Source organism: Suricata suricatta, chromosome 3 (genome assembly GCF_006229205.1).
Source record: "Suricata suricatta isolate VVHF042 chromosome 3, meerkat_22Aug2017_6uvM2_HiC, whole genome shotgun sequence".
Lineage (NCBI taxonomy): Eukaryota > Metazoa > Chordata > Mammalia > Carnivora > Herpestidae > Suricata > Suricata suricatta.
This window is the reverse complement of record NC_043702.1, coordinates 33840092-33860979: the sequence shown is the minus strand read 5'-3', so window position 1 is coordinate 33860979 and position 20888 is coordinate 33840092. Positions and strand designations below refer to the sequence as shown.

The window sequence follows — 20888 nt, the reverse complement described above, 5'->3', positions numbered from 1 at the left end:
GGAAACAAAACATGTTCATTCTATTGAAAAACTGTGTGTCCTTTGGTAAATGGTGTAACCTCTCTGGACTTCAGTTTCTTTATCTGCCAAATGAGGGAATTCATGTAGAAGATTTCCAAAACCCTTTCCAGCTCTAATGTAGGAGGAATTCATGGTCTTTCCCACCTTATAGGTGTCCTACAAGACCAGAAAGGGAGACTGTGTCACGGGTCAGAGACCCTAGAGGCAGTCTTAGCTCTGATACAAATTAGCTGCCTCAGTTCAAATGGAGGACATAACCTCTCTGTCCTCACTTTCTTGTAAAATAAAGGAATTTGATTAAGCCAGCCCTATGGTCCATTGTGGTTCACGAGTATGGCATTTCTGATGCCACCCTGTCTACTGATTGTTCAGAACTCTGCTTCTCAATCCTTGAAGATAATTACCAGTAACAAATGTATTGAAATGATGATGGGGATCAGTTATATAACTTATAGTCAACAGTTCTCCTTCTATTGTGGTAAGAACACTTCACATGAGATCTGCCCTCTTTAAGTGTACAATGTGTTATTGTATAGGCACAGTGTCACACAGCACAACCCTAGAACTTAATCGTCTTGCATAACGGAAACTTTATACTGGTTAAACAGCAATTTTTCATTTTCTTGTCTCCTAGACTCTGGCTACCCTTGATATTACTCTCTGCTTCTATAGGAGTTTGGCTGTTTAGATACCTCATATAATGGAATCATGCTGTATTCGTCCTGTGTCTGGTTTATTTCACTCAGCATAGTATCCTCAAAATTCATCTCTGTGGTCACTTATGAGAGGATTGCCTTCTTTTTTAAGGCTGACTACTTTTCCATTGCCTGTATATACCACATTTCTGTATCTACTTATCCATCAGTGGACATTTGTTCATGTTTGGCTTTTTTATTGGCTGAAATTGTAATTTTAGCTATTGGACTAAGGCTGAATGTGCAAACAACTTTTAAGTATTTTTACTGCCTTTGGAGGAAAAACAAATAAAGAAACTCATTATAATTACTGGGAAAACAAGATCTGATCAGTCAGATGATAATTTGTACTGATGTTGAAACCAGCATGTGTGTTTTAAATTGGACAAACCTGTTAGAATTAAAACATAGCATGTAGGTGAACAAATACACTTCCCACAAAGTGAGTGTTCCTGGTTTCCATGGTTTTAGATAGTCTCCTTGCTTCATGCCACAATGAAGAAATATCCAAAGTTGATATAATTTAGAGATCAGTTTAACTCCTCTATTCTGGTATTGACTAACGGGTAATTAACTTTTTTATTCTGGTATTGATTAACTGGTAATAGTGACTTATATCTCGATGGGACTCTGTATCTAAAAAGTTCTGTGAAGGAGCAGGGGGGAAAAAATCCATGGGGAAAGTGGACAGCATTAATTATCTTTTTCCCCCAAAGTAGAGAGCTTAAATTCCAAAGAAAAGGAGAAAATATTTTTACTGAATATTCTAAATTAGAAGCAGAAGATCAATTAAAAGCATCTTACTTTTCTATTCTGATTAAAATCTCAAAAACAAAATCCCCCGTAAAAATAACATTGCCCTTTTTTTTTGTCCTCACTAATAATTCCAAATGTGGAATTCATCAGAGAAAATAGCTAGACAGAATATTTACCTAAGTAATACTGTGTGGGTGTAACAGGCTGGCTGAAAACAGACTTCCAGTGGACTCGGGCTCACCCTGCTCCAGATTATGTGCAGTCTAACTGTCAGATCTGGGAAAATATGAGGGATCAAGCACAAGCACAGTAAACTCGCAGGGAGACACTGAGCTAAGTGGATAAAATGAAATGTGTATGAAGCTCATTGCTTGTCTCAATGTGGATTACAGAGGCCAATGCTGCTAATAGCAACCATTTGATATATATTTTTTAAACCTGTAAGTGTCAGATTAAAGATCAGAATGCTAATATGAAAAATTTATCATGGACTAAATTAAAAGATTTAAGACATTTGGTTATCTGATTTTAATTTTATTATTTCTTTAGATGGGAGAAAAATCCATTGGAGTACCTCTTGGTCTACAAGTCATCAGGTTATTTCTAGGAATTAAAGAAGTTATATAACTTTAAGCTATCAATTTTCAGTTAGTATTATAACAACAGTTAAATTAATTTGCTTTTTCTTCCCTCAAACATTCAGTGATTTGACAAAGTATAGATCTAGAATTGATGGAAAGAAATCTGAGTGTGGTTGTTGTTTTTAACCCTTTGAGAATACTCTTTGGGTTAAGAGTATTCTCCAATAACTATAACAATATTTCTCCCACTGAGAAGTGAGGTGTGTGCCCCTCCCCTTAAAATTGGTTGGTTTTTAGAACAAGCTGACCAGGGCAGTAAAAAGGAGGTAACACTACATGACTTCTGAAGCTAGGTGATTCAGCCTCCTTCTTACTAGTTGGGACACTTATGCTGGTCTTCTGGGCTGCCATACAAATAGTCTAACTGTTCTAAGCTCACCATGCTGTGGGGAAGCCCAGACTAGCCCACAAGGAGAGGCCATGTGGAGAACGCCTGAGACTGCATAGAGAGAGATGCCCGGCCAGACCCCGCCTGCACCTGCATTTCTTGGCCTGACGGTATTCGCTCCTCCCATCTGTGTACACGAGACCCCATGCCAGACCTACTCAGCTGGACTTCTACCAAATTCCTGACCCACAGAAATGTTGAAAAATTATCGATTGCTGTTTTAAACCACGAAGTTGTGGGGTGACTTTTTATGAAGCAGTAGATAAACTGGAACGCCCTCTCTAAAAATAAAACTGCCCTAAACTAGAACTGATAATATTTTTTGAAGTTCTAATGTTGCATAAATAATGGAGGTATGGGTGGCTAGCTAGCGCACTCAAGAAAATGAGTTGATAGTTGAGCAGTTATACCTAAAAGGAAGTCTGTGCTATGCCACTTTCTTTTTCTTCCACACTGTCCCACCCTGTCTGTGACTTCCCATATCTCCTATTCATGGTTCTCCGTTTCTGGATAGACATTAAAATCACTAAGAAAACAAAAAAATAATCAGTGAGCAGGCCCAGATTTAATTGTTGGAGATGGGACTTAGGGATAGGAATAGTTTTAAAATTCACCAGGTGATTCCAGTTTGCAGTCAGGACTGAGAACCAGTATTTGATGCTGACAGCGCCCAGATCTGTTTTCCCGGCTCGGTTCTTCCTTGGCGCAGCAGATTCAGAGGTTCAGCTGCTCTCTAGGTGTCTGGGTTTGTGGATTCCTCAAGAATAGTGCTCCATCTCTGCCATGGCTCCTCGTCTCTCAGATGACACCACTGTCCCCATAAATGTTCAAGTCAGGAAACTGGATCATGCGTGTTCCTTTGTCCTCCTTGTTGTTTGCATCTAGTTAAACACAAATCAGTCACTTCCTCCCAACTAACTTGTAAGTGAGTCATTCTCTAAACTGCTCCATCATGATCTATTTCCTTTTCCCTGGACACTGCATTAGAATCCTGCCATCCACTTGACCTCTTTCTGCTCATCCACATAGAAACCACAGTGACCTTCTCAAATATGCAAATATCACTCTCCTCTTCTTGAGGAAAACCGGTCGATGGCTTGCCCTTAGAATAAGGCTCAAAATCAGAAGATGGCTTGCAGGGCTCTGCACATCTTTGCCCCATGGCTTTCAATCCAGCTTCATCTGAAATCCCCTTCCTTTTAACCTGTAATGCTCCCACAGTCCTGGAGCATCATTGCTTTGAATGTGCTCCTAGTCACTCTGTCCTGTCCATTAATAGACGTTGTGTGCTTTTCTTGCAACACTCCCATCTCTCCCCCACCCCCGCCCTCTCTCAGTCTTAGTCACCCTTCATCCACAGTTCTCAGGTGGGGGTTTTCCTGACCCTAGATTAGGATAGGCTCTCCTGTTTATGGGCACCCAAAGCATCTTTATTTCCCCTTCTGTAACATTCATTAACCATCTGCCTTCCTACACTATAAAGTCCAAAGCTGGTCAAGGAATGTATCTGTCACCGCCAACAGTCCAGTGTTTAGCATAGTCTGTACATTGCAACTAACTGAATGAATAAACAAATGAACATGGATTAGGGGTAAATATCAGCTCCAAAGGAAGTTCTTGTAGTAATACTCTGGCTCATCCAACTTCAAATCAATATAGATAAGATATAGAGGATTTTAAAATGATGCAAAGTCAGAAGGAATGGCAAATGCAGTCCCTGATTCTGGTGGCAAAAGCAAGGTTCTAAAGGCTAACAGCTGGCCTGAGCGATGGGTCAGAATTTACAGATTGAAATTTAACAAAGGTGAGTGCAAAATTGTACACTTGCATCCTAGTTGGTGCACAAGTACATACAGCACAGGGGACATTTGTCACAGAAACAATCTAGGGCATGTTAGCAGCAAAGTTAGCTCCATCTCAGCCAGTAATTGGTGTGGATCCTAAAGGTGCTAGTGCCATCTTACATTCCTTTAATGGATAAATGGAGCCCAGACAGGACAGGTGCAGGTCTCACAGTCCTCTGCTCTGATCCAACCACTTTTGGAACAACGTGCTTTGTTTATACAACCACGTTTCAGTCAGATACCCTTAGAGGAGCTTGACCAGGGTAATAAAAGCTTGGGAAGCCCAGCTGATTTAAAAAAAACACACACACACAAGGGGCGCCTGGGTGGCTCAGTCGGTTAGGCCTCCGGCTTTGGCTCAGGTCAGATCTCACGTTCGTGGGTTCGAGCCCCGCGTCGGGCTCTGTGCTGACAGCTAGCTCAGAGCCTGGAGCCTGCTTCCGGTTCTGTCTCCTTCTCTCTCTGCCTCTCCCCCTCTCATGCTCTGTCTCTCTCTGTATCAAAAATAAATAAAACATTAAAAAAAATTTTAAAAAACACACACACAAAAATACCTGCTGAAGAACTTACATTTGCTCCATAAAAGGTGGAATTCTGGGGTATATTTTGGTTCCTTATAAAAAATGAAGGGCTGGTCTTTAGGAAAAGGATTGTATTTATACTCTGGAAGACTAGGACCAAAGACAGGCAATATCTAAAATCTGCTCTCTGGGCACATCCTTTTTATCATGACCTTTCTTAGCCTCTCACTCTCTTTGACATCTGCTCTGTGTCCTCTACAGAATCCTTCATCCCTCAGCCTCTCCTAGTCCCAGTTCATCACCCCTTTCATAGACCACAGATGCCTCGATCAGCTACATTTATGATTCTCATCCCCCATGTCCCTGAGCTCTAGGATGTACTACTGTGTTCTTTAGAGTTTATAACCTTGAATCATTCCTTTTCTCTGCTCCTGACTTACTGAGCAGTCTAGGGAAAATCATGACAAATCTGCGCTATCCAACATTCATGGACGCTCACTCCTGCTCCGCTTTCGTTCATGTATTGAGGCCACCCCATCACCTTCCCATAAGGCAGCTCTGAGCCTGTTCCCACTTTTTAAGCCCTGAAGCAAGCTCTAAAACTCTCACTCAGGAAATAGTTTCCTTACGTTTCCCTCTTCACAATTTCAAATTTTCATTATATCTCCACTTTCTCAGAATTCAAGAATGAGAGAGACGAATCTCCCCTCCTTTCCAAAGCTTGTTTTTCCACATGGATTTTGATACCTTTTTCTTTCATTTCCTCTGGGACTTTGTTTCATAATTCACCTTCTGTCTTTTCTTCTGCTCAAATCCTTTCTCATTGCCAGCTCCTTTCCTTGGTCAGATAAGCACACTCAACTATTTTGGGGCAATTAATTGTACAGTGATTGTTTTAAGATGGATTGGAGAAACCAAGCCAGAGAATCCAATTAGAAAGGTTTTGCCAGAATCCAGGTGAAAAGCAAAAGGAATCTGTTCGGGTAGTGAAGGGGAGCAGAGAGAACGTGTGAGACCAGATGATTTTGTTGTCAGAATGACCCTTGAGCTAGTTGTTATTTATGACTTTGCCTTATTTTCCCACTGTTATGTCAGTTCCTGGAGGAACTGTGTCAGATTTGTGTCACTTTGTCTCACAAAATCTGGCTTGAATGGATAGTTAAAATTCCCTTGATATGTGTGTGTGATGGGTGAACGGGAAGGTTTTTTTTTTTTAAAGAGGTTAGTTGGTGAGCAAGGGAAAGACACCCCCATTTTAAGAAGAAGAAAAGAGTAGACCTTCACTCCTCAAATTGTGGTCCATTGTACTGGTTTCCTTTGCTGTAGCAAATCATCACAAACTTAGTAGCTTTAAATATAGCATGAATTGATTATTTTACATTAATGGAAATTGGAAGTCCAGATGTTTCTCTGGGCTAGAATCAAGATGTCAGCAAGGGCTGTTTCTTTCTAGAGGTTGTAGGTGCAGAATTGTTTTCTTTCCTTTTCCAGCTTCTGGAATCTGCCTGCACTCCTTGGTCATCCCCCCTTTCATCTTTGGACTTAGCAGTGGCTGGTCAGGTCTGTCTTACATTGCACAGTCTGACACTGACTTTCTTCCTCCTTCTACTTAGAAGGATCCTGTGGTTATGGTGGGCCTACTGAGATAATCCAGGATAATCTCCCCATTTCAGAGTCAACCAACAACCTTAATTCTTTGCAATCTTAATTTGTGTGTAACCGAACATATTCATAGGTTCCAGGGGACTGAGGCATGTATGACTTTGGGGGCCATTAGTATGCCAACCACATCTGTGGACAAGCATCATGTACATCACCTGGGAATTTATTAGAAATGCAGAATTCTGGGCTCTACCCCAAACCTCTGAATCAGATTCTACATTCTGATCAGATTCCTAGATGATTTGAATGTACTTTAAAGTTTGAGAAGGCACAACTAGACTGTCTGTAAGATCTTCTTTACTTTAAACTTCCCATGAGTCTCTGAAAACTGCATATTTTTTACCTTCAAATCTTCATTATTCCTTCTAATCCTGGCTTCCTGCCAAAAAAAAAGTTAATTTTGATTTGTACCCCTGGTGTTAATTCCCAAAAAGTCAGCCAAGTAGAACATGACAACACCTCATGCATTTTTTTTTTTGCTGGCAGAAAGTAGATGTTAGAAAAGGCAATTAAATTACAGCGTTATCCATGGTGCAGAGGTACTGGCCTACCAAGAGTATTTTCTTCCTCAAGAAGATTCATACTGCCTTCATTAGTGTGTGGATAATATTAGTGGTCCAGCAAGTGAAGCAAAACACACACAGATGAGCTATGTTTAAGGCATCTCTGAAACGGCTCAGCATTTGAGAAATGTGACCAAAGCTGATTATAAAATTCCTTTCAAAGTTGCAAGAATGGCAAACCCACAAATAACTCTGGTTCTCGTTGATGTGCAAAGGAGGTTGCTGGATGTTTGACTGCTGTCCTTAATGTAGGGGGAAGGATGGAGCTACAACACTGCAGGCTCCGCAAGGCAGGGACCAGCCATATACATAGCCGTACATGGTGAACAGCCCGAGACCACCCTCCTGGTACCTAGGAATACTTTTTAATACTGTAATACTTTACACTGAATTTCAGAAACACACTGGGGAAAAAAATGGGTAAATAAAACTGGAATATTTTAGTGCCATCTTACTGGGCTCCCTACTTCCTTTAAGTCATTCAGGCATGCATTCATCTATTCAACAATTTTTTATGAATCATCTACTGAATGTCACCCATTGTTCTCAGCCCAGCAGATATATAATTATGGTCTCTCTCAGGAGCTCATGTCCCAGTGGGACAAATAGTCACATAAGTAATTATGCCAACACCAGTTGCTAGTAAAGGTATGTGAACAAGGCTCATGGGCCTTCTCCGTTCTGTCTTTTACATTCTAACTGGATTTATCTATAAAGTTGTTCATTTCTCCCCTTTGCCAATTGAATTAATTATTTGGCTTTATTATTTTTATTTCCAGCCCTGGATGCTAGTGTTATGTCTAGCACTTGTTGCTTATTGTAGCAAATGAAACCTTCTCAAACCAACACAAGTAAAAGAAGTTATTATACAGGTCTGGTAGGGTCTTATGGGACTTCAAGACAAGCTGAAGAAGCAGGCAAGGCAGGAAGTGAGGCAGCTCCAGAACAGCCCCTCTGCATCCCCATGCTCCTGTCCCTTTGTTTGAAAAAGTCCAGACTCACAAGGCAGAGACTCTGATTAGCCCACTTGGCTTTTCTGCCAGGCCACTTCCTGACCCTGGTGATCTTTGTCACTGCATTCTGTTCGCTTCCTTCATATCACTCACTTAGTGTGAGTTGCAGTTCTATACACTTTAAATTTGCATATTCACTTCTCTTTTCCGCTATAGGTTTGTAGTGACAATATCTGCTTTGTTAGTGCTATGTCCAACAACTAGTCTGGTATCTATCATAGAAAGCATTTAGTGAATAAATAAAGAATGAACAGACTGGAAGAGGGGAAGCACATGTTGTGGTGATGGGCTTTCTTATGGTATATCAGCTTGCAGACGACGAAGGGATTTAGGAGAGCCTTAGGTCTGCTGACTGCTCAGTGAGGCTGTGCAGGAAGGCTCTTAAGAAGAGAGGTATACAAATAAATTTGGGGCAGCACTCTAGACACATATTCTTTCCATTTCAAAGGCATGCCTATTTCTTTTTTTTTTAAATAGTTTATTGTCAAGTTGGTTTTCATATAACACCCAGTGCTCAACCCCACAAGTGCCCTCCTCCATGCCCATCACTCCCCTTCTCCTCTCTCCCTTCCCCATCAGCCTTCAGTTGGTTCTCAGTATTCAAGAGTCTCTCACAGTTTGCCTCCCTCTCTCTCCCCAACTATTTTTCTCCCTTCCCTTCCCCCATGGTTCTCTGTTGAGTTTCTCCTGTTCCACTTAAGAGTGAAAGCATATGGTATCTGTCCTTCTCTGCCTGACTTATTTCACTTAGCATGACACTTAGCATGACAGTGTGGAGTTCCATCCACACTGCTATGAATGGCCAGATTTCATTCTTTCTCATCGCCATGTAGTACTCCATTGTATAGATAAACCACATCTCCTTGATCCATTCATCAGTTGATGGACATTTAGGCTCTTTCCATGATTTGGCTATTATAGAAAGTGCCGCTATGAACATTAGGGTACATGTGCTCTTGTGCAACAGCATTTCTGTATCCCTTGGGTAAATTCCTAGCAGTGCTATTGCTGGGTCATTGGGGAGTTCTATGGATAGTTTTTTGAGGAACCTCCACACTGTTTACCAGAGTGGCTGCACCAGTTTACATTCCCACCAACAGTGCAGGAGGGTGCCCGTCTCTCCACACCCTCACCAGCATCTATAGTCTCTTGATTTGTTCATTTTAGCCACTCTGACTGGCGTGAGGTGGTATCTCAGTGTGGTTTTGATTTGTATTTCCCTGATGATGAATGACGCTGAGCATTGTTTCATGTGTCTATTGAAGACATGCTTATTTCTACACCTAGAGGGACCCTTCTTTTTCATGGTCTAGTGTCAATGTGCCAACCTTTTTCTTTTTAAAATTTATTGAGCAGCTATTATATGCCAAATTCTACATCAAACACTTCACATGCGTCATCTCTTTTCATTTTTACTGAGACTCTAGCAGGTCATATCTTTATTTTGCAGCTACAAAACCCAGTTTTAACAGTTTAAACAGTTCATCCAAGGTCCTAGAGCTAGGATGGAGCAGGACCAAGATTAGAATATAGGTCTGTTTAAATTCAAAGTTCCTGAGACATTTAGCTGTCTCCTCTGTAAAGTAGTCTCCCTTCTCCGGGCAAATGTTACTGGTTCTTCTCTGTAGAACACAGCACCTGTTCATAGAGACAGCACAGGGTCACTACACACCCACAGGTGCCAGTGGTCTGGCTCCGTGCTACACTGCCCCCTTCAGGGCAGGAGCTGTATCTCGTTCCTCTCTGTATCCTCTGTCATTTAGTGGGCGCTCAACCAATCTGTCTGCTGAGCTGACCTTTGGAATGATAGGCGCTTACTATGCTATTTTGTATTTTTAAAATGTCACAAAATACTGTGAGTAACTTAAAGAAGATAAAATGATCGGATGTCATGAGTATTCTTCCCATCTCTGTTATTGAAATTTAGAGGACATACGCATATTCTCCTGCCCATATGATGTTTAGGTCACATCATAATCACCCGACCTCCACCCCCCTATTATTTTTTTAAATTTTTTATGTCTTTATTTTATTTTGAGAAGGAGTGGCAGAGAGCAAGCAGGGGAGAGGCAGAGAGAGAGGGAGACACAGAATCTGAAGCAGGCTCCAGGCTCTGAGCCGTCAGCACAGAGCCCGATGCAGGGCTCAAACCCATGAACTGTAAGGTCATGACCTGAGCCGAAGTCGTATGCTTTATTTTTTAAAATTTTTTAACATTTATTTATTTTTGAGAGACACACAGATCATGAACAGGGGAGGGGCAGAGAGAGAAGGAGACACAGAACTGGAAGCAGGCTCCAGGCTCTGAGCTAGCTGTCAGCACAGAGCCTGACGTGGGACTCAAACCCACGAACTGTGAGATCATGACCTGGGCCGAAGTCAGATGCTCAACCGACTGAGCCACCCAGGTGCCCTACCCTCCCCATTATTGTGGACAGTAAATGCAGAGTGATGGGATGGCCCAGACTTGCTCACAGAATATGCTTTTGACTCAAAACAGCAGCCAGATACAGCTACAGGTTGGCATTGTCTCACCCAACAAATAGTTGTTAGTGATTAGTCAGGCGGGGTGGGCATGTTAATAGTGCAGAGGCGTCTGAGGGGAGGACTCTTGCCCTCATGTCACTTACCATGTAGGATGGTAGAGTAGAAGCAGCTAAGGGTAAAGAGACACCTGCTGATAAAGGCTGTGGGAATTGAGAGGAGGCAGGGTGACTTCTAACAGGGCTAGTGGAGAAGGATCCCACGGAACACATGGCACTTCAGCTGGACTCTAAGATTCGGACAAGCAGACACCTCTCCTGTCAAGGGCAAAGCTCACAGAGGTGGGGGTGGGGAGCCAACACTGGGCAGAATGAGAGGGGTGTTTGGAAGGACAGGCTGGAGCTGCTGATGGCCAAGAATGCTCAGTTGTAGAGATTTAGCTTTCTTCTCAAGAAAGGGAGTAAAATGGCCACGATTATACTTTAGGAAGTGCGATCTGGCAGGAGCCTTGGAATAAATTTGCAGAGAAGACACAGGAAGCAGAGAGAGCAGTTATTTTATGTTTATTTGATAATACTGGGTCTCTGCTGATCACACAGCTGTGTAGGTGGATTGAAAACTTTGCTCAGAGAACCATTTTTGAAACTCAGACATAGTCTAAGTGACTCATCAGTAAGCCAAGAAGAATTTCTAAGGAGTCATCACAGACAGGTCCAAAAAATGCGCAGTGTGAACAAGGAAATCTGCTAACAGCTCTGAAAGCAGACAGCGCAAGTCCAGGGGAGGGAGGTTAATGTGGGAAACTGAAACCGAACAGCGTCTATGAAAGCCACTCTGCCTGGCTGCTCAGCGCAGGCGAAATGCCAGCAGGGCGGGCCTCAGGCAGTACAGGGTGAAGCCCCAGAGAGAGGAAGGCAGGAGAGATTAAACCGCTGAAGGTAAAATCAAAACAACTTCTGAGGTGCAAAAGGCGGATTTCTCAATTGCAAATTGAATTTGCCAAACCGGATTTAAATTAGTAGAAGCCAAAGAAGGGGACTATTTGAGAAAGGTAAAGCAGTTGCTAAATGAACCAGCAGCCTGCATGGCCTCCTGGTTCCCCCCTCTGGACCACGCTGTTGATAGTGTGAGAACCCTTGAGGGATGCAGTCAAGTGCAGCTTCAAACAGTGGGCTTCGACGTGAAGCTGCAGCAGCAGGCACACCAGCTTGGGCTGTGGCAGTGGAGTAAAGGCTGTATGTCTGAAGCAGCGCCAGAAACAGCCTCTGCAAAACAGCCACTGCAGGCGTGAATTTTATGAGTTCCCCGTATGCAAACTACCATTAGTCACGCTTTGATTGATCCATTCCTCCAGGAGCTTCATTTCCAAATGCAAAGGCAGCCTTTCAGTACAACCTCACTATAACACTGCCTTTGTCATCCACTCCTTATTTTTAAAGCTACTTCGTAATGAGGTCTTTTTTAGATTTAAATGCATAGACCCCCTATAACTCTGCTGCATCATGAATAGAGACACTGTGAGGTTCCTGAATTTTTATGTGCACATATGAGCACTGAGGATTTCTCCATCTTTCTCGAAGACATTTTCATTGGAAAATAGATGTAGTGAATTTATAAATAAGAAGGTGGAAAAACAATACACCTCCCTTCACATTAGCCAAGCCCTGGTATTAAAGCCAACAGAGAGCTTGGCCTAGAAATACAACCAGAATTCAACATTACTATGGAATACCTAAGAATAGGCAGAAATTCTTTTTTCCTTTTTTTCTCATTTCTTTAAAACTTGACATTCCTATCTTAAGTATCTTCCTTTGAGAATTGTGTGCAATATTCATAGTTAGATTTGATATCAGAACTTGGTTATTGACAATTTTCTTAGGATATGTTCGGAGCAAGAATATATAAAATGACAAGGATAGATGTTTTCTGTATCTGACTGCTGTTGGATTTTTTTTTCCTTTTAAAGAGGAATAGGCAAGTGTTGTATAAACGTCTAAAAAGGAACTGTCTCTATTCGCTGTGGTTTATATATTATGTTTACCTTAATATAATAAAATATGTTTGCAGAGGAGAGACTTGAAGCAGGGAGAACAGTTATTTTATGTTTGTTCCATAATTCTGGGTCTTTACTGATCACACAACTGTGCAAATGGATTGGAAACTGATCTGATGTAATCATAATGCTGTTAATGTAATTAATAACTAATCATTGCATTATCTAAAAGGGTATGGCTGATATAATAATAAGGATAATTATTAAGTCTTTGTTAATGTTTATTTTTGAGGGAGAAAAATACAGCACAAGAGCAGGGGGAAGAGAGAGAGACACACACACACACAGAATCTGAAGCAGTCTCCAGGTTCTGAGTTGTCAGCACAGAGCCTGACACGGGGCTCAAACCCACAAACTGAGATCATGATCTGAGCCAATGTCAGATGCTTAACCAGCTGAGCCACCCAGGCGCCCCAGAAGTGTTACTTATTTTTTGTTTTTAAGATTATTTATTTTCAGAGAAAGAGAGGGACAGAGAGAGGGAGAGCGTCTCAAGCATGCTCTGAGCTGTCATTGCAGAGCCTGACTGGGGAGTGGGGTTCTCGATCCCACAAACCATGAAATCATGACCTGAGCTGAAATCAAGAGCCTGGTGCTTAGCCAACTGAGCCACCCAGACACCCCAAGATTTTTATATAACACTAACCAACCATAGTAGCTGGAAATGTTAGAATTTCAATTAAAAGAACTACATTAGAAGGGCAGCATGTAATGTTTATACATAACTGCACTGCAATGGTAACTTTTAAACCAATTGTATCTGTTGTGGGGACACACACTATTAGCGATTTTCCTGGCTAAGCACAGGTGTTTTTGTTCTTGTTTTTCTCTCAGCTTCTCTTAAAGAAAAAGGGGAGGGGGAATGAGGACATACTCATCAAAGAGTACAAACTTCCACTTATGAGAATAACAAATTCTGGGGATCTAATGTACAATATGGTGATTATAGCTTAATAATGCTATATACTGCACTTGAAGGTTGTTGAGAGTAGATCTTAAATGTCCTCACCACAAAGAAGAAATGGTAATTATGGAATGGAAAGGAGGTATTAGCTAATGGTATGGTGGTAATCATCTCTCAGTATATAAATTTCTCAAATCAATACCTTGTACATCTTAACTTACACAAATAGAGATAGAGAAAGCTATCTTCCTAACATGATGAATGAATAAAAGAACAGCTTGACAAAAGAAAGGATAGTTGAGAGACCCTCACAAGACCTAAGTCCTTGGCCTTGGAGGCCTGCATGATTCAGTCCCTGCCCACGACTGGCCTCTGCTGAGTTCTGAAAGCCTCAGCCTCTGTTTGCCGCCACACTCACCTTCAGCTACTCCCTCCTCTGTGCCTCACTCCACAGTCATACTGTTCCCTCTACCTAAAATGCCTTTCCCCTTGCTTCCTACTCATCTCTTTTCACTTGTCCTTCAGATGTTAGCATACCTATATAAGATCAAGTCTCCCTGTCATATGATTCAATGGTATTAATCACAAGGTATACATATCTATTTATTTATGTGATCATTTGATCAACATGTACATCCCCCTCTAGTCTGTAAGTTCCAGGAAGTTTAGTGCCTTTGTCATACAATAAGCATTCAAAAAATATTTCCTGAATGGATTTTTAAAGAGGAGAAAGAGAAAAGATGAGAAAGAACATATAGCTGAATAAGTAAATATTTTTAATATAGAATCTAAAAAACTAAGAACTATAAAAGATGAGAATAGAAAAAGAAAGTAAAGGAATCTCGAGATACATACATATAAATACATATATTGTATTAGAGTTCTTGGTTAAACCTGCATGTTTAGCATTTATGAATGTCTAGATTCAAAACCAGCTTTCTGATCAATAGTGTCAAACCTCTATCAGTTATGTACTTCTAGCTTGTGCTTTTTTCTCATTATAATCTAAATATTCTCATGGACAGATCTATATGAGATAGGCGGCCTATTTTCTGACATAATTAGGAACTAGACTACACTTAACTATATTTAACTAAATGTTCTGGTTAGGAGAGTCACGTTACACAGATTGTACCCATATAATCTATAGTCCATAAATCTACATATAGCTCTAAAACTCAACTAGCCATAATTTAACCATTGATGAAAACACATAAAGATTGTGCTGTGCTTTCGTGATCATCATTATGGCTACTACTTACCTTTGCACCATGCAGACTCTAGAATCTATCAATAGCACCTACAGTAATCCCCTTAGTAGAAAGCTGGGTGAGCTAGGTTATGCTCAGGTAAGTATAGCATCCTATAGTAATTCCAGGCTCTGTGAGATAGAGGTCAATTAATTCTATTATTAAAGAATATATGCTAAATTTAATTAAGAAATACATATAGATCATTAAAAATTTATTATCAGCTTAACCTAGTAAAATCCTTAGCTGTCATGTATGTATTTACTTCTACAGTGTTTTAAATGTTTGATTTTCAGAAATGTGTTTGGGAACATTCTGTATTATGGTTAAGATTACCATTTCAAAAGCACAATGCCTTTTGTATCTTTGTAAGCATTAATGGAGTTTTACAACATACTTGTGTAAGCTTTGAGATGACTGCTACCACTGTACAGATAAGAGAAGCGTGAGGCTATTTCTGTAAGTTTTCCAAAGATGCCCCCTGAGCCAGTGGAGAGGAGAGCTTGAGACAGAAAATGATCTGTGTCCTTACTGAAAACACTTCTTGTATGCATCTGTAGTCTTGGGGCTGGGCTGGGGGTGGTAGGGTAGATTGCAAAACCAGAATTAGCTTTTCACACTCACCTACTACAGTCCTAACAAGGAGCTCTTTGTGGACATGTGCACATAAATAAAAAGGGTATCGAGGTGATTAGCAGGATGAACTTCTGCTGTCTGTAATGCTCAAGTCTGCTTAATGGCAAGAAGATAGATTAGTTGGCTTTTTAAGACCTTCGAACAGTTATAGTCTATCCAATGAGAGATTCTTGGATGGACAATATTTAAAGTGTTTACCTTTCTTTTTCTTTTCTTTTTCCTCATAGATTTATGCAGTTCGATCCGTTGTTCCCAACAAAAGCAATAATGAAATCGTGCTGGTGCTACAACAGTTCGACTTTAATGTAGATAAAGCAGTGCAAGCCTTCGTGGATGGTAAGTATACATGACCCCTGAACCCGTTAGAACTAAATATTCTGTATGTTCTGTGTTTTTCCTCAAATGCATTAAATGTCAATAAGCTGCTGACAATTTAATTCTCATAAAAACATGCTAAGCTTTAAAAACACATCCACATAAGAACAGAATTTAGGATTTCTTTCTCCCTTGTTTAAAGAAAAAAAAGATTGTACCTAGTTTCTAAAAGATACCTCTTATAATGATGCCAATTCCATTGTCCACCATTCTTTCAATTTGTTATTAAACATGCCCTTTACTTAATGGCGTCCTTGTGAATGGATGGCAATGCACTTCCTTCCTGATCTGGAATGCCTTCTCAACTCTTCAGCATAGTTGTACTTGGCCACAGTCCTTGACCTTGATGCCTACATAGTCTGAGTGGACTGGTTTCTTCTCTGTTTTTAACGTTTATTTATTTTTTAGAGAGTGTGCTTGCGCCCCCGTGCTGGGGAGGGGCAGATAACGGGGTGGGGGAAGAAGGGGGCAGAGGATCAGAAGCAAGCTCAGCAGTGACAGCAGAGCCCAATATAGGGCTTAAACTCGTCAACCATGAGATCATGACCTGATCTGAGGTCAGGTGCTTAACCAACCGAGCCACCAGTGCCCCAGGACTGGTTTGTTCTCTACTAGCCTTAGTTTATGATTTTGAGATTGCCTAATTAATCAGAATATCAGTTCTTTTACCTCTAGACCTTTTTTGCTGTCTAAAAAAGAATTCTTTAGACAAGCAATAGCCAATGATGTTATAGCATCTAGTCTCAGGAATATGTTTATCTTATAAATTTATAACCTATGACCTTATATTTTCTATAAATTATGGAGAAATTCTTCCCTCCTATTTGAACAGATTCCATTTTTAGACAGAGATCTCCTACTTGTCCTCAGTTACCATACGTGTTCTGTCCTGATACTAGTTTCTACGTTGTAAATACAGACTAGCTAAATATAGTCTGATAACCAGGGTCAGGGAAGACCCGTCAGCACATTTCTCAGTGATAACCTATTTACGCTTTATTTGTTAAGGGTGGTTTTATTTACTTATTTTCCTAGGATTAGAATAATTTTCCTGAAGTTCTGCAAGTTCTATAATTGCATTTCAGGCAAGGTCTTAAAACTAGACCACATTCTCAATCTAAACTCTCTCAACTAAATCTTAAGATTTAGGGTCCTCACTGATTTAAAAAATGATTATCATTCAAAATAGACTTGCACGTAGGCCCATAGTGAGTAGTGAGTAACTTTTCTGTTTCTTTCTGTCCCATGGACTGGCAGATACAGAGTTTTTGTTATAAGGAAAAAATAGTAGAAAATCTGATATTAATCTGATGCGCAGCATTTGGTGCAATTTGTCTCAAGAAAAAAACTTTGGAAATCTGCACATTCTGGCGCAGATAGACTCTCAAGGTTCACTTGCCAACATCGTTCTCGTGGGAAAAAGCTTTAGGAAAGGAAAAAGGTGATTGTCCCCATTCTTTCCCACCCTCACTTGGATCGAAGCCCCCACATGCCCCAACATGAACGTTTTCATTACTAAGTGACCCTGATGAAATGCACAGATGCTCCGTAACTGATAACTTGTCATCAAATCCATTTGTATTTAAATAGAGCACCTTGCTTGTCCTTGAAATTGTCACCTTGTCAGTGTTGAGATCTCATTGAAAAAACTCACTGATCGCTGAGAAACCTCATATCACTTTGGTTGGGGACCAGTTGGAAAACTTGTTTAAAAACCACTGAGGTTCAAAAATATTTGTTAGGAATCACTTATGAGGCATATTAAAAGCACAATTTCTGAGTGGCTTCAAAAGCTCAAAGCAGTTTCAGTATAATTAAAATTTAATAATAAGTTTCAAAATTCTCTGTGAACATGAGTATTTTTTCTTCAGAATTGCTGTCTAAAAGCTCATTGTTCAAATTGCAAATAGATTTATGTCAAAATATGAAAATTAGAGGAATAATTGTAAAGCCATAAGCAACTCACCTCCTTTCTCTGACTAAAAAGAACATTATTTAACACTGCTTTTTAATTTTATTTTATTTAGAAAACTGAAATTTAGCTGTAAGAACTACCCTAATGGTCATTAGCCACTGGATCAACTGAGCAAGAAGTCTAATAAAAGTGACTTCCTAAAGTTCTTCCAAAGGAAAATACTATGAAACATTAATTCTCTGGGCATGAGAAAAAGACCAGCTCAGTTAATAAAAAGTCTGAATTATAACTTACTTTTAAGTGCAGTCTTACTATTTCAAGTACATGTAACTCAGAAAGCCTAAGAGGGGCACTGAATTGGAAACTTGGAATAGATAGGAATAATTAGCCTGTCTAAACATTTGTCAAAGCAGTATGGCCTTCTGCTTATCTAACAGTGACAGTGGACTCAGTAATTGGGACCCTACTAATTTGAAATTTGTTATAAAGACCAGCCCGAAGTTTCTCTCTGTTTAGCCAACACACTCATTGTACAGAACTATTAGTATAATGAGATCGTATGAGAAGCCTTAAAATTGTTAATGCATTTAAGAGCTACTCTTTTAGAAGTACTGATTTATAGGCAAATGAACAATGTACTCATTACCAGTAACATATTGTTGAAATTACCTCCAGCCCAGGTGGAATGAGGGAAGAACTTTGTTAGACCATGTGGAAAACAGTTATCATAGCTGACTAGTGATATATATGTCTTTTAAAATATTTTACACCTTAATCAGGTTAGGCTTTTCCTCTGAGTCTGTGCAAGGCTACATATATATGTGAATAGCATTAAGGAAACCTGAGATCAACATGTCAGTCGATGAATTTCTTTTGTCTCAAAGTGAAAGCCTTGCAGAGAGCACATCCTATCCCTACGCACAGTGATGAGAGCAAAACCAACCTCCAATAATCTGCCCTCCTTATCACGCTGCTCAAGTTCAAGTTGTGCACATAACAAGTGGGGGCAGAAAAAGAGCAAGAGTGGCCAAGCACAGAGCTTTGATGCACTTGGTTAATAATATTCAAAATCCCATGTTTGGTCTGGAAGATTATAGGTATTTTGATTCATATATCAAACAGAACAATTCTAATTCCACCTATGGCAATGAAGCTAACAGAACATTCTCAAGATATATTTCATTTTCTCTAAGACAACATAATGATAAAAAAGGTAAGCTTCATGTAGTGGGACTTAATACTTTGATAAAACCAAGATCATGCAGTGAATTAAATGAAAGTCTGGAAATAAAAAATGAAACTGGCATTTTTATTAAGGTAGGATGTATCAAAACAAATGAAAAAAAAATTGCTACCAGGATGGAAAGACAGAGATGAATTTTGTGTGGTGTTTTATTATATGAATATGTGTTGAAGCTTCTTTGTCTTTGTCTAGGCAGTGCAGTTCAAGTTCTAAAAGAATGGAATATGACAGGAAAAAAGAAGGTAAGATTAATACTGATTGTAAATTAATCACATCTCCAATCAAAACCTCTATGGTTGGTACCATTTAAACAAGGTTACCAATTTTATCCTTTTTTCAAATATGTTGGTATTTACATCGAGAAAGCTTGCAAATTCAAGACTCTCTTCAATTACCAGCCACCCTCCCTACTAATGCCCTTGTTTTCTATTGGAGTGTTTTTAACCACCAGGTGTGCTTTAAAAGTCCCAGAGTTTTTCTTTTTAAGTATTAAGGAGAGCCCAGCCTGAAAATTGAAAGGATTCAAGATGTTAACTTGCCTGAACATATTCCATAGCCCAAAAGAAAAAATTAGGGAGTGTTTTAAAGATACTTGAAAAGCTCTAAGTATATTTTCACGTTTTTCCAACTGAAAGAATCTGTCCAAGGCTGCCCTGAGTTTTTCTTTTTCTTTTTTTTTCTTTCTTTCTTTTTTTTTTTTTTTTTTTGCTGAGTTCTAAACTAGATCTTTAACAAAGGAACAAGAAAAGAAAATACCTTAAAGTTATAGTAAGGGACCAATTTTTTTCCTTCTTGATAACCTTGGCGAACCACTCTTTGAGAACAGAGGGAAGGGGATTTTACCCTACCCTCTTCAAATTATTTTCCTTTTTTGGTTAGTCACAAAGGATTTGACTTCTGGGCACATGTGAGGTGCGCCTGTGTGCACATGGTGCTGTCTCCAGCACATGCCTGCCTAATCTTATGGACACGTATAGAGCTCACAGGCTCCTGCAAGGTGCACCCGTCTTGTTCTTGGCCTGCAGCCTGTTGTAGGACTTTCACAAAAAGTCTGATTCTCTTTTCAAAGGAACCGCCCCACCTATACCCACAATTTCCCAGCCAGGCCTTGTGTTTTGGGTATCCCACAATATAATACTCTAGTCTGCCCTTCCCCACGAGGGAAGATCACAGGCCCATAGAGCAGGTTTTAAGCAAACAAAGGCAGCATTACTTCCATAAAATCCTGAGATGACTGAAATTACTGAAATTACCTTTTGTCCTCCATTCTCCCTCTACTTTCTTGTGGAATAGGAAGAATTAGGAGATTTTTTTTTTAACCTTAGCATGTCACCCTCTTTGACAATCTCTGCTTATCTCTACTCCTGGCTTCCCTGACTTCTGTGAGAGATGAAGATGGTTTGAAAGGCAATATTTACATGTCCATGGAAAACTCTTGGATGTGTGGTTTGGGTATCAAATTTCTCTGATGGGAAGGCCGCAGACCCACCTCCCTGAGCCTGCATGTTGGAGGTTCAGCAGGAAATCGGGCTCCCCAGCCCAGCAGACACGCAGCTTCCCTGGGAACCTGAGCCCTTCGCTGCACCCAGGGGATGGCTTCTCTCAGCCGGAGGAGCACTCCTCGGGGGGCGTGGTTCTGGTTTCAAAGGGAAGGAAAGGGAATGAGGAGGAAAATTAAGAGGAACCAACTCCTTTTATTTTTTCTTTTCAAATGTTTTGAAGCACAAAGCCAGGGTGATGTTTAGCGGGTACTCCCTGCTGCGGCGGGTGGACGGCATGAGGTCTGCTCTAACGGGTCAGGTGTCTGTTCTACTTGGCCAAGGCCTGCGCCATCCCAAACATTAAATACATTGAGTACCCCGAAGGTACAAAACCGAAGTCAAGGAAAGCATGCAGCATAATTGGGAATATCTTCTTAGTTTTC

At 40.4% G+C, this 20888-nt stretch overlaps 1 protein-coding gene across 6 annotated transcripts in view; it reads left to right on the top strand.

The window, feature by feature from the left end:
• Nucleotides 1-20888, top strand: part of SPATS2L (spermatogenesis associated serine rich 2 like) — a 164822-nt gene that overhangs the window by 89558 nt on the left and 54376 nt on the right. For all 6 annotated transcript variants that reach the window (XM_029934136.1, XM_029934135.1, XM_029934133.1 and 3 more), the window contains 2 exons: nt 15659-15767; nt 19157-19206. In XM_029934136.1, coding sequence (XP_029789996.1) covers nt 15659-15767; nt 19157-19206 — 159 coding nt within the window. The remainder of the gene's footprint in view (nt 1-15658; nt 15768-19156; nt 19207-20888) is intronic.